Source organism: Onychomys torridus, chromosome 19 (assembly GCF_903995425.1).
Source record: "Onychomys torridus chromosome 19, mOncTor1.1, whole genome shotgun sequence".
NCBI classification, from domain to species: domain Eukaryota; kingdom Metazoa; phylum Chordata; class Mammalia; order Rodentia; family Cricetidae; genus Onychomys; species Onychomys torridus.
Genome location: NC_050461.1, coordinates 40,367,880 through 40,381,849, shown reverse-complemented (window position 1 = coordinate 40,381,849; position 13,970 = coordinate 40,367,880). Strand labels below are relative to the sequence as shown.

The following is a 13,970-nucleotide window of genomic DNA, read 5'->3' as shown; positions in this document are numbered from 1 at the left end:
TTGTTGGGAATACAGATACAAATCAGGGTTCAAGGACAGAACAAACTTGTATTGCATATTAAACACTGGCTGAAAGAAAATATGCTACTGTGTAAGTTTATATTTCTGATTGTAATAAATTAAGTTTAGGGGCTAATTTGGAGAGCCCAGTGGCAACTTCTTAGTTACACAATGAGGTTGACTTAGTGTTGTCACACACATATTGACCCATTTCTCCTGCTGTGATTCAAATAAAACCTAGGATCAGCTCCTGTGGACAACAGGAGGAGACAAAACACTCTCCTTTAGTTAGAATCATGGCTAACTTTTGGCATCACTAACATACATTGAAATAATTGGCTTGTGAACTTCAGATCCTATGAGTCTAGAGTCAGTCACCTGACCAATTTTCTTCCCAGAAGTTCCATGTTTAAATTCCAGAGTTGGCAACACTCTTTGAGATGGGGCCAGGATTTGCCTTCAAGCTTTATCCCAGTTGTGTGCACTCTAGATCCTTAATAAATATTTGGGAGCTTAGGGAAGACCTGCACCAGCCAGTTCTCTCCTCCCATGTGGGTCTTGGGGGTTGGACTCAGGTTCTCAGGTTGGCAGCAAACACCTCAGCCATCTCACTGGCCCGCACCTGGCTTTCCTCATGAGAAACTTTTTCCTCCTTCTAGGTTGCCTCATCCATCCTTGATGTAAGGGTTTGTACCTAGTGTTAGTGTTTCTTGTTATGCCCATGTTTAATGGCTATCCCTGGGAGGCCTGCTCTTTTTATTTATTTATTTTCTTTTGAGGGAAACAGAGGAGTAGATCTGGAAGAGAGGGGAGCTGGAAGGAGGGGCAACTTCAGTGGGGATGTGACACATGAGAGATGAATAAAAAAAGAAAGAAAGAAAAAAATTGGGGGGAAATCTTCATCGAATATACACAAGAACAAAGTCCATTCTTTCTTGGAGTGCTTTTTTTGTTGTTTCAAGACAGGGTTTCTCTGTGTAGCTTTGGAGCCTGTCCTGGAACTCACTCTGTTGACCAGGCTGGCCTCAAACTCAGAGATCCACCTCCCTCTGGCTCCCGAATGCTGGGATTAAAGGTGTGTGTCTGGCTTCTTGGGGTGCTTTTAATGATAAATATTTAAATAGGTAATGGTAATCTATTAAAACATTCTTGAATTAGTATTTTATTTGTGTTTGGACATTCCTCACAAATAGGTTGTAGATACCTATAATCCATGTCACATCTGACTCCTGCCACCATTGATTCCAGAAATTACTTATAAAAATAAAGAATCAACAGTATTTTATTTAATTAATTCTAATATATATATATATATATATATATATATATATATAGAGAGAGAGAGAGAGAGAGAGAGAGAGAGAGAGAGAGGAAGGTGAATGAATATTGAAGGATATTCCTCAGCTACTGTTTACAAGTTCTCTGGTCCTTAATTTTGGGATCATGAATTAGAACACGCAAAGAAAAGGCCATTTATCTGTGCTGGGAAACAAATTCACTGTGAAAGAATCTACTAAGCTTATATTACCTCAGAGGATTTAACAGGTTAATTAAATTATCCTTACTCTTTCCTAAATATTCATGTCATTCAATTCCTCCTTGCATGTCTAAATAGCCCTACTTTTTCCAAAAGAAAAACCATTAAGTTTTTCATGAGAGTTAAGAGAAGAAACTGAGCCGAGTTCAAGTTCTAATGGCCACACATATGGTTAATAAGCCATTTGTTTGAAACATTAAAACCTTAGAGCAATGATCTGCAAATAAAATAATTAATTCTCTGGTCTGAAGGTAACACTGTGCAAGTCAAGGCTGTAAACAATCAGCAGAACAAGAGCAGAGTGAGGCTAACAGCAATGATGTAACTATGTTCCCAACTAAGACCTCCTAACATTAGAAGAGGTGCACAGTATTACCCTACTGGGGAGTAGGCAACCATTTCAGGGATCCCCCTTTCCTAATCCACTCAGTTTGGATTCCTAATAAAAACAGCCATCTGCCCCTATCACTCTTCCTCATATTTGGAGAATTTGTGACAATTTGTTTCATGTTTGGATAAGAATATGCTTGATGGTGACCAAAGCTTGCTCCTAAGAGAGGACGTGGTTTAGTATCTATAGTGGCAAGGGCATCTCTATCTATAGTCTTTCTTCAAGGAGTGACAAACGGCATGAATATTATTCCTAAAATGCCTAGTTAATTGTCAATTGCATTTTCTTCAACAGCTTTACTATGTACGCTAGACAGTTTGAAACAAAACTGCAAAATACTTTCAAAATATTTCTTCTGCATTTTGACCTATACTTGTAACATTTCTAAAGAATTAGTTAATGTTTCACATATTCATATAAAACACAAACCATTTAGAAGTGTATATATTTAGAAGTGTATATAGGCATGAGCTCAGATCTCATTGCTATCACCATAGCTAAGTGATTTGGGGACAGTATATAGTTTTTGAGCCTTGGTTTCTTCATTTATAAATGAAATAATAATTTACTTGTTCATAGTGGCACTGTAAAAAATTAAACATGCAATGACTATACAATTCCTAGCACACAGTGGTCTGAAGGAACAATAGCAATTAGATATAAGCAGGAGAGAATTTTTAAAACTTACAGTACTTAATTTTTTCAATGTATCAAGCACATATTGATCTTAGCCTGTATAAGGCATCTGAGTAAAGGGCTTAGGATACAAACACTGATGTTTTGCATAGGATTTCAACATTTTTTATGGGGATAAACACACACACACACACACACACACACACACACACACACACACGTGTGTGTGTGTGTAGGGTAGTGTGTGCAAACATGAAAAACAGAACAGCTAAATTTGCTTGGGGAGTTTGGAAATGCTTCATAAGACAATAAATCATTGGCGTAACTGGATGAGCATTAGTGTGGTGGTTTGAATAAGAATGGCCCTCATAGGCTCATATATTTGACTGCTTATTCACCAGGATTTGCAACTGTTTGAAAGGATTAGAAGGATTAGGTGCCTTTTTAGAGCAGGTGTGGCCTTGTTGGAGAAGTGTGTCATTGGGGGTAGGCTTTGAGGTTTCAGAAGTCCATGCCAGGTCCAGTCTCCATGCCCTCCATCCTGCTGCCTGCTGATACAGAAGTCTTAACTACTTTTCCAGCACCATATCCGCCTGTTTGTCTCAGTGCTCCATACCATGATGATAACAGACTAAACCCCTGAAACTATAAACAGGCACTCAATCAAATGCTTTCTCTCATTAGAATTGCCTTGGCAAATGGATGGAACTAGAAAAAAAAATCATCCTAACTGAGGAAACCCAAATACACCAGGGATAAACATGGCATGTGGATATTAGCTGATGAGTAAATGATAACCAAACTATAGTCTGTAGACCCAGAGAGGTTAGCTCTACAGGAAGAGACTGGGGAGACTCATGGATCTCATGGATTTTATGTGTGGACTGGAGGATGGGAACAGGTGATAAGATGGGGGGGGGAGGGAGGGTAGATAGGGTTAAGGGAGGGAATGTGGATAGAACTGTGGGGTGGTACAAAAATCTAATGCAGTGTAATCTTCCTAAAATATATGAAAGCAATTATAATGATATCCAAATAATAGGGGAGACTGAATACCAACTGGCCATCTCTTTTCACCAAATGAAGCTTCCAGAACAGGGACTGAGTTACACACATTTGAATTTTTAGCCAAAGGATTTCCATGGAAATCCCCAAACAATCCAGGCTGTTGCCAAAACCATAGGCTGCTCTCCACAAACTGACAGCAAGGCCCCATTGCAGAAGACAACACCCACACAACTCATTAAACGTGGAGGTTGAGCGAGTGCTGACGTAGAACCTTCAACCCTGTGTTTTAGTGGCTTTGGTATGGAAAGGTCTCTGCAGGCTACCGAAAAGGAAATGTAAACACCAACCCAGCCATGACCCCTATAATCTACAGTGCTGTCCTGCCTGTAAGATATCCTAGGACAATGGTGTCACAAAGCTTGTAAGAGTAACCAACTTACATCTGATTTGACTTAAGATCCCCTCTATGAGATGAAATCCAGACCCAACACTGCTTGGATGATCAAGAACCAGAGACTAGATAGCCCAGAGACCTGGCATAAAACCAAATACTACTGTTCTTAAAAAACAAAGTAGTGATAAAATGACTCCTGATGGAGTCTGGTATACTCAAAGATCAGTGCCTTATTCAACCATCATCAGAGAAGAAGCTTCCACCTACAGCATATAGGAACAAATACAGCCAGATATTTTGCAAAGTGGGATGTCCCGACTAAATCCCTCCCCTCGGTGTTCAGGGAATGCCAAGGAAGAGGAGGTGAGAAAAAGATAAGAGCCAGAGTAGATGGAGGACACTAAAAGAACAAGTCCTTCTAAATCAACTGAGCAAAGCTCGTATGAACTCACAAAGACTGAAACAGCAAACCCAGGGCTTGTCCCATGTTCACCAGCTCTTCTGCACATATATGAAAGCTTTCAGTTTAGTGTTTTTATGGGACTCCTGAGTGTGTGAACAAGTGGGTCTCTGGTACTTATGCCTTCTCTTGGGCTTCTTTCCTTCTGTTGGTTTGCCTTGTTCAACTTCCACGTGATGTTTTTTTTTGCTTTAATTGATTATATTTTATCGTGTTGTATTTTGTTTTTATCTCTTAGAAACCTGTTCTTTTCTAATGGGAGACATGAAAGGAGTGGATCTATATGGGAAGGGGGGTGGGGAGGAGCTGGGAAGAGCGGAGGGAGGAGAAACTGTAATCAAGATGTATTGTAAATCTATTTCCAATAAAAGGGGGCGGGGAGAGTTGCCTTGGTCATGGTGTCTCCTTACATCAATGGAAACCCTAAGACAAGGATTCTGTAGAGAACAAGAAGGGGATTTGGGGCAGGAAATGATGAGGACTAACAAGACCCGCTTTTACGTAGGAAATTAGATCAACAGGTTGATTTTTCAACAGCTCTAACTGACATCAAATCAAATTCCAATTGTCTGACGCACCACTTCTGATGGGTCGTCTTTAGAAAGAATGGATCAAAGCGCCTCTGTACAGTAACATTTGTTAGTGCATTGTGCTTTGTTTAAAATGTCCCACAACTGGGGACAGAAGATAAATAATAGGAAGAACTGTTATTTTGGACCCAAGACTCATGATTTCTAGTGCTTGCTTCCCCTATAATTTCTGTGACGGGTTGGCCTTTTCAACGGGAACACCCTGGGATTATTCTAAAAATTGCCTTTCATTAATAACAAAACTCTGCTCAAATTTAGAAGCTGAAAAGATACACAACTTCTCTCTAGAAAATATAACCCTCCAATCTTGCAAAGTGGTAAACAAACCATCTGAAGTGTTTGATTTGAAACAAATAAGAGCAATGTGACACAGCTAAAGGGCCAGAGAGAATTGGACAGGAAAGAGGCAAAACTCCCAGCAAGAGTGGACTTTGACGAGGCAAATAAGTCCATTGCTAATGACATCTTCAATGGGGGATGGAAAGATGGCTCAGCAGTTTGAGTGCTATCTGCCTACAAAGGCTCTGGGTTGGGTTCCTATTGGTTACATCAGCTGGTTTGCAACCTCCTACAATGCCAGTTCCAGGTATCCAACACCCTCTTCTGGCCTCCATGGGCACCTTTACACATGAGGTTCACATAAACTCAATGCAAGCACCCACATGTGATAATGAATACATATATATATATATATATATATATATATATATATATATATATAATTTTTAAAAGAAACAGACTCCTCAAAGGTCTGCCACAGATCTTGAAGGAATAAAACAGTCTTACTGTGTGTCTGGAAAGCTGCCCAAGTGCAACAGTGCCTTCCAACACAGTTCCTCTCAGGCAAGGTGGGGTGGGACCTACTGCCAATGGCTATACAGGTGGAACGCATCCTTGGGGAATGAGGACACACTTCTAATAGCACAGAAACCACACTCATCCAGAAACGAGCTAGTTGTAGGATTGAACATCACTGGCATCTCTTACAAATGGATTCATCCACCACAGTGTACACAATGACTCAGTGTCACAGAAAGAGATCTTATTTACTATCAGTATTCTCTCATTATAATCTGTCAAGATTTCAGACATGTAGGTCCCTGTGAAGGGAAGTATGAACTAAAGAATAGTTCTTCAATAGATTTTTGTTTCATCAAAGGAAGCTCTTTATTTTAATCCACTCACCATTCCATGGTTCAGCCAACCGGGGATGAAGTTGTCAAGCAATTTTGGGTATATCATCTCTCTGTCATAGGCATAGATGGTCCAGAACACCGCGACAACGAACTGGAAAGAAAAGGAAATCTTTTGTTTCAAGTTCATCTTTTACAACACATAACTGTATTTTAAAAACCTAAGAGAATTTGTAATTTATGCTGAGAAGGCAGAAAAACCAATGAATGACTACAAAAATGGTTCCCCCTTCACTCTGTGGTATTCACTATGTGTCAAGTTCCTCTTTGATCTCCAACTATGTTCTTCAGGTAGAGGAGCCTGTTTGAAAGGGAGAGAGGAGAGACCTGCTGTCAGGAAGAACACTATCTTGGGGCTAATTGTGCCCGTCTGATCCCTCTCCATGGGGTTTATAAGTTCACTCAGGGATATCTGTGGAATAGTCCCATTCTTCACTAGAAAGAGTATACACTGCAAACAATGTTGACAATGTCCCCCTTCCTTGATCCTGCCACGTGGGCTAAATGCTGTTCATCTTTTCATGTTTGCTTTGCACCAATACCAGCACTAAACCAACTGCCAAGCACACATCCCCAGGTCACATGTCTAGGGAATGTATTAGTTCATACAGCCTAAGCCAAGGCTTAGCTATTCTGAGAAGTAGGTGTGTGAAGGAGAAAAGAAAGATTCCTAATTCTCTTGGAGTAAGTATGGAGCTCATCTGAATTATAGACATTTCCTGGACCCAACAGCAGCACAGTAATCCAGAGAGAGTAGAAGTAGTATTGATTTATTTATTATTTCACCATTCTTCAAACTAACAGTGAGAAATAAAGTTCAGATTCAAATAAAGAAAATAATGGCCCATGGTCTTAGCCATCAGCACAGAGTTTAACATATATATATATATATATATATATATATATATATATGTGTGTGTGTGTATACACATATATACACATATGTGTATCTAGATACACATATATATATTGTAAATTACACACAGCTCACTATAGAGTGATTTTTAAAGTCCTACAGAATTAAGACAATGCAGCATGAGTATAAACTATTTTATTTTGGTCTTTATAATTATAGGTAATCTATACGCCTGCATTATATTAATTCAACTTTAAATAAGATACTAAATTATACTTGGTAGCTTAAGACTAGTAATCAGAAGGTCCCAAAATTCTTTTCTAACTATGTCTGCTTTTAAATCTGGAGATCTTCTCCTTTGAAATCAAAGGTGTTTCAAAAATTTACTGTTTTATAAAATATAAAGATTAATCATTACAGCAGGTGACTGTAAGCCTCTGTATATTGTTTTAGAGCCCTTTTAGACACCCCCCCCGTTATTTACCTTGCTTTTGGATAAATAATTTTTTACTATATTTACAAATATACAAAAGTAAAACAAAAGAAAAAACTAATTATCAGCTTAAGGAAAATTATGTTAACTTTTCAAGTTCAGTGAATAATTTTTAAGTTATCCATAATTTTGAATTATTCACCATCTTAGACTTCGATATGGCCATCCATAACAACTATACTCACAAAGTAGGTATTTGACAGGTACTTTACATTTTTAATTATTTATTTATTTTCTATTTTATATGCACTGATATTTTGCCTGTGTGGATATCTGTGTGAAGGTGTCAGATCTCCTGGAACTGGAGTTACAGGCAGTGGTAAGCTGCCATGTGGGTGCTGGGAATTGAACCTTGGTGTTCTGGAAGAGCAGCCAGTGCTCTTAAACAATGAATTATCTCTCTAGCCACTGTTTCAAACTTCATTACATTAACTGTCAATATTATCTCCCTAAAATAGGCAGAAGTATAGATTGTTTGGTTTTTCCATGCTTGGTTTTCCACGGAAAAACCAAGATTTTCATTTTTGCTTTAACAGCATTTATTTGCACATAAGATTTCACATATCATAGATGGAAGGGACTCTCACAAAAACCATGTTTTGAACTCACTTAAGAGAATCTACAAAGCAATTACTTTACCTCCTTAGTATGAATAAAGAATAGTAAGGAAAGCCCACATCTAACAAGCTTTTAGGAATACATATGAACTAATATATAAATATATATTTCTAGATATAGATATTCCTGTAACAAGAGTAAAAAGTAGGTCATTTTTCCCCTGAATGATCTTCAGATTGATAGTCTGGACAATTTGGTAAAGTCAAGACTGCAAGAACAAGGTGATCCTGGGAGCCAGGAAGGATGGTGGGAAAGAAATCCTACTTATAAGCAGGGGATGGGAGGGATGGAAGAAGACGAAGAAGTCTTGTTAAAGTGGGTGGGGTGGGGATCTAGGGAGGTTATTGGATGGCTAGAAGTCAGAATACATGGAAGACAGAATAAATGAAAAATGAAGTCCAGAAGGCCATGACAAGAATGAGCAGTCACAAATGAAGCCCTCCCTCTCTCCAGTGGAGGAAGAACTCTAGCAGGCAACCAGAAAGTGGGCTGAGCCCAGAGGGGCAATAATCTGAGGCTCTTGGAGTGGATAAATGTGTGAGGAAGTCACTGAGAACATATAAAAGACAGACTCTGAAGGTCACAATGGCTCCTCTGAGACTTGATGACATTTTTTTTTCCTAGTAGAACCATGCAGGATATTTCCCAGGGCTGTGAGGTCTGTGAGAAAGAATTCAGAGAGAGAATGCTGGGGGTTTCATATTGCTGTGAATTTGACGGCTGAGGAGATCTAAGTTAAAGAAGCTATGAGAACGAGGGTATCCTTTCATGACCAAGCAGTCTTTCTAAACTGCTACTTGGGAAGAGACAGTTGGTTGCCAATAAGTTACATGAGATGCCTCATATAAGACCATTTTACAAACCAGACTCCAAATGAAAGACAGAACTTCCTATTTTCACTTTGTTCTTTCTGTATATATTGAACAACTCAGTGAGAAAAATCTAAATACAGCTGTTTCAATGCCTCAGTGCCAGGGATGCACTACTAGGCACACACTTTACAGCCTGGATATTCAGTGTGGTCCATGAATCAACAGCATCCACATCACTTGAAATCTGTCAGATATTATGAGCCCTGGGTCTCACCCTGCAGTAATCTGATCTTACATTTTAATAATGTCTTGATGTTGTTCCTGCTTTGAGAGGCATCTTCTACCACCGTGTGTTTCTGGCCTTCCCATTGGAGTGATGATATCTCAGGTCTAGTAGCTTCTCATTCATAATCTCCTCTATTCCCCTTCTATACTACATCCAGGTGATTTCAGTCTGGGAATTCCCTGCCCTAACATACAAATATGTCCCAGGGTTTCTTCCTCTGGTCTGACTCCCAGGTAATTATAATAAATAATTGGCTTTAAAGAGTGGTTTCTTAGTTACTTTCCTTGTTGCTCTGATAAAATACCCCAACAGTAGCAACTTCAGAAAGTATTTGTTTTAGTCCACAGTAGGATGTTACAGTCCATCATAGAGGTGAGGTCACAGATGCAGAAGGAACTTAAAGTAGCTGTTTATGTTGCTTCTACAGTCAAAAACTCCTTTACCCAAAGGTTCAGGGAATACCACAAGAGTCATGGCACAGAATACATAAGAGGATGAGGAGGAATAATGTGAAATGCTGTCCTCTGCATATGGCATGGCTGCTGTACACACACACACACACTCACAGAAGCTGTGGTTTTCTGCACAAGACTTGTACAATATCAAATCAGTTAAAATTCTTGCCTGGGTGCAGGGGAGGGGCTATGGAGGCCCTACTTCTGGCTGAATAGCCATTGGTAGTTGATGTCTGCTAGGGAAGAAACACTCACCTCTCCTCAGGGGATCTGGCAACTAATATATTGTCCATGACCAGTGATTGTCCCCCACCCACCCACCCATGCAAATACCAACCTCACAGCATTCACTGGAGTAAGGCAGAAGACATGAAATTGGGAGAGAAACAGGTTACATGAGCCTAGGAAAAGTTAGAAGGCAGTAGAGGGGTTGGATATGATCAAGGTATATTGAACCTATGTATAAAATGTTCAAATAAGGCCAGGCGGTGGTGGCGCACGTCTTTAATCCCAGCACTTGGGAGGCAGAGCCAGGTGGATCTCTTTGAGTTTGAGGCCAGCCTGGGCTAGAAAGCAAGTTCCAAGGAATGTGCAAGGCTACATAGAGAAACCCTGTCTCGAAAAACAAAAAAAACAAAAACAAACAAACAAAAAGTTCAAATAACATAAACATAAAAGCAAAGAGCATGAAAGTTTGTGTTCAGCTTATTTTCTCCTTGTTAGATAGTCTAGGAGCTGAGGCTAGGGAATGGTGCCACCTACCATGTGGGTTTTCCCACTACAATTAACCTAATCAAAATATACTGCAGGCAAGTCAAGAGGGCCATCTGCCCAATGATTTTATATCCCATCAAGTTTGGATTAACAACTGAGCTTAACCATCACAAGTAGTGAAGCCTTGTCTATTTCTGTGGGGTTAAAGATTAGGTGTAGGTGTAAACACATAGGCAAGGAGCCACTTCAGATCAGTGTGGATCCATTGGGAGAAACCCCTTCAACTTTGCTGAACAGCACAATCTAATCATGAGAATTAAATTCCCTCATATTACAGACCCTTTCTTAATTCAACAGAAGAAGTTATACAAGTCAAACCAAGGGGCAGAATTCTGGGACCATATTAAAATTCTCTTTACCACATGTTCTTACAAAGTCCATTGTTTCAGAATGGTTTTGATATCCTTCAGTCCTTTTCATTTCTTGTTAAACTTTTAAAAATATCTTATCAGAATTCTCAGTGTTAACTGTTTGAGACCTGCTCACCTGGTTACACTGAGATTTCCTAAAAGTAGCATAGGTTACTATGCTAAAGTTGTCTTTCATTTCTCTCAGAAGTATTTTTAGTTAACAATGTACAGATATTCACAATATTTGCTGAATCTATACAGAGGTATTTCGTGTTTTTGGAAGCTACAGTTTTACTATTATATTTTTTGTGTATCCTTTGTTGCCACTTTATAAAAACGTAAGTTTTAAATAGTGGCATTGTTTCCTGTGCCTTTACTAAATTTGATTACTAGTTTTAGTAACTACTTTAAAAATTATTTTAGATGTGTGCATGTATGTGTGTATATCCAAAATAACAAAATTCTTTTATAAACTACATGTTGTTTTGTTCTGCTACTTAAATCCTTAGCACAAAGTTGTGTAAAAGTAATTCACAGTGAAAGCCTTTATCATCTTCTCTGTTGCAGAGAATTGTTCAGTTTCTCAACAGTGAAGTTTAGCATTAGCTGCAGTTTTTCTTAGAGGTCTTTTGACAAGCTGAGGAAGATCTCATAGAATTTCACTTGGGAGATACGCTCATTTACTGGAAGTGATAATATTTTTCAGATGCTTTTGTGGCATCTCTTGAGGCTACTACCCTAAGCTTTTCTTCCTTATTCTGTCAAATTCAGTGGCATATTAATTGATTTTTAATGTCAAACTAACAACCCATGGCTGGTTACCATAGTTATATGCATATGCTGCTGGATTCCACTTATTGACATTTTGTTCAACATTCAGGTTTTATTTTATCTCTAGTCATGAAGTATACTAATATATAATTTTATTTTCTCAAGGTGTCATCATCTGATTTTGGTAGGAGGAAAATGAATGAGTTCAAAGAATGAGTTGGAATTATTCCTTCCTGTGTTTTATAAAGGGCTTTGGGCAACAATGGTGCTATTCATCTTTCTCTGGATGACCTATCTCTTGGTGAGAGTTGGGTACTGAAGTTTCCAAGTATCAATGTGTGAGAGTCAATATATGACTTAAACTGTACACGTGGACGAAAGCTGAAGGTTTTGGTCTCTGTCTGATTTGGTGCAAGAAACTTCTTTCGAAGAGATGCAGACCTTACATCATGTTTAGTTCTCTTTGGGTACTAATTTCTAGCAATTTCAAGTGAGGCATTAATGGTAGCTGTCACTCCAGTGCTTGGTTTTGAACCCTGAAGCTCTCTAAAGTAGTTGTTCCTTGTCCACTTTCAGTTCATGTCCAGGATTCTCATCTGGGCAGCTGAGAAGGGCGTGTGGGGAATGTGGCTGTCGGGCCTGGCCAGAGAAGGAGCTTGGTTATGATAGCAGAATGTCCCTGTATCATTTAGATTGTCATGGGAAACTATTTATTTCATATTCATGCCCTGGTAGTAGAGTTCAAAGTTATTTTGGGTTTGATGACCATACCACCAACAGACTATCAGTGCAGGAAGCCAAGTTCATACCATCTGTGCCGTGTTTGTATCTAAGGAATTACTTGGAAGACTGATTACCCAGTTAGCTGTGTCTCCTGGCCTTCTAGCAGTACACCTAGCAAGGTGACTCACACTTTCTTGAAAGTCACTGTGAATAACCTGTGTAAATTCCCTCAATGGAGTACAGGGATCACAACCTTCACTATCAAGAACCACACAGGCTGGCGGTGGTGGTGGTGGCGGCGGCGGCGGCGGCGGCGGCGGCGGCGGCGGCGGCGGCGCACGCCTTTAATCCCAGCATTTGGGAGGCAGAGCCAGGTGGATCTCTGTGAGTTCAAGGCCAGCCTGGTCTACAGAGTGAGTTCCAGGAAAGGCACAAAGCTACACAGAGAAACCCTGTCTCAAAACACCAAAAAAGAACCACACAGTATTACCTACCTTGAATGGTCACTTCCTGCGAACAGAGACTAGCTCCCAGTGGTGCTATATTAGCAAATGTTTGACAATCAGCTCACTGGGGGAAATACTTGATTTATACAATTTGACAATTTCCATGGTAAAATACATAAACAGCATTAAAAAGACTTAGATGAGGTTATAGCTCAGGAGTAACATGTTTTCTCAAAATGTGCAAGGTCATTGTTGAATCTCCAGCATAGCCTCTCCACTCAAAATGATAAAATATAGAAATTCTTTAAAAGGCAAAGATGATTAAAATTAGTGCAAGGAAAAAACAGAATAGTCTTGTTTGTACAAAACAGAGGAATTCATAATTGTCACTCTAGATGTCTTTACTAGAGATGTTTATTACTTGTATATAAAATAAATAGTTTCCCATGACAATCTAAATGATACAGGGACATTCTGCTATCATAACCAAGCTCCTTCTCTGGCCAGGCCCGACAGCCACATTCCCCACACGCCCTTCTCAGCTGCCCAGATGAGAATCCTGGACATGAACTGAAAGTGGACGAGGCAAAACTACTTTAGAGAGCTTCAGGGTTCAAAACCAAGCACTGGAGTGACAGCTACCAGTAATGCCTCACTTGAAATTGCTAGAAATTAGTACCCAAAGAGAACTAAACATGATGTAAGGTCTGCATCTCTTTGAAGTTTCTCGCACAGAATCAGAGAAGAAACCAAAACCTTCAGCTTTCGTCCACTTCTACAGTTTAAGTCATATATTGACTCTCACACACAGACACTTGGAGACTTTGGTACCCAACTCTTACCAAGAGACGGGTCATCCAGAAAAAGATGAAACAAAGAAATGCTGTAGATAATTGACATTATAAACCAAATTGACCTAACAGATATTTACTGAACCTTCCACCTAAACACAAAAGAACATACCTTCTGATCAACACCTCATAGAACATTCTTCAAAACTGAACACATACTCAGGCACAAAGCAAGTCTCAAAAGATACAAGAAAATGGAAACAACACCCTGCACCCTATCTGACCACTTCAGATTAAAGCTGGATATCAATAATCACAACAGAAACAACAGAAAGCTTACAAACTCATGGAAACTGAACAACTTACTACAGAAATAGGTCATTAAA

At 39.3% G+C, this 13,970-nt stretch overlaps 1 protein-coding gene across 2 annotated transcripts in view; it reads right to left on the bottom strand.

Moving 5' to 3' along the window:
• The window catches only part of Aig1 (androgen induced 1), a 218,707-nt gene that overhangs the window by 143,628 nt on the left and 61,109 nt on the right, over nt 1-13,970 (bottom strand). For both annotated transcript variants that reach the window (XM_036169141.1, XM_036169143.1), the window contains exon 3: nt 6,202-6,303. In XM_036169141.1, coding sequence (XP_036025034.1) covers nt 6,202-6,303 — 102 coding nt within the window. The remainder of the gene's footprint in view (nt 1-6,201; nt 6,304-13,970) is intronic.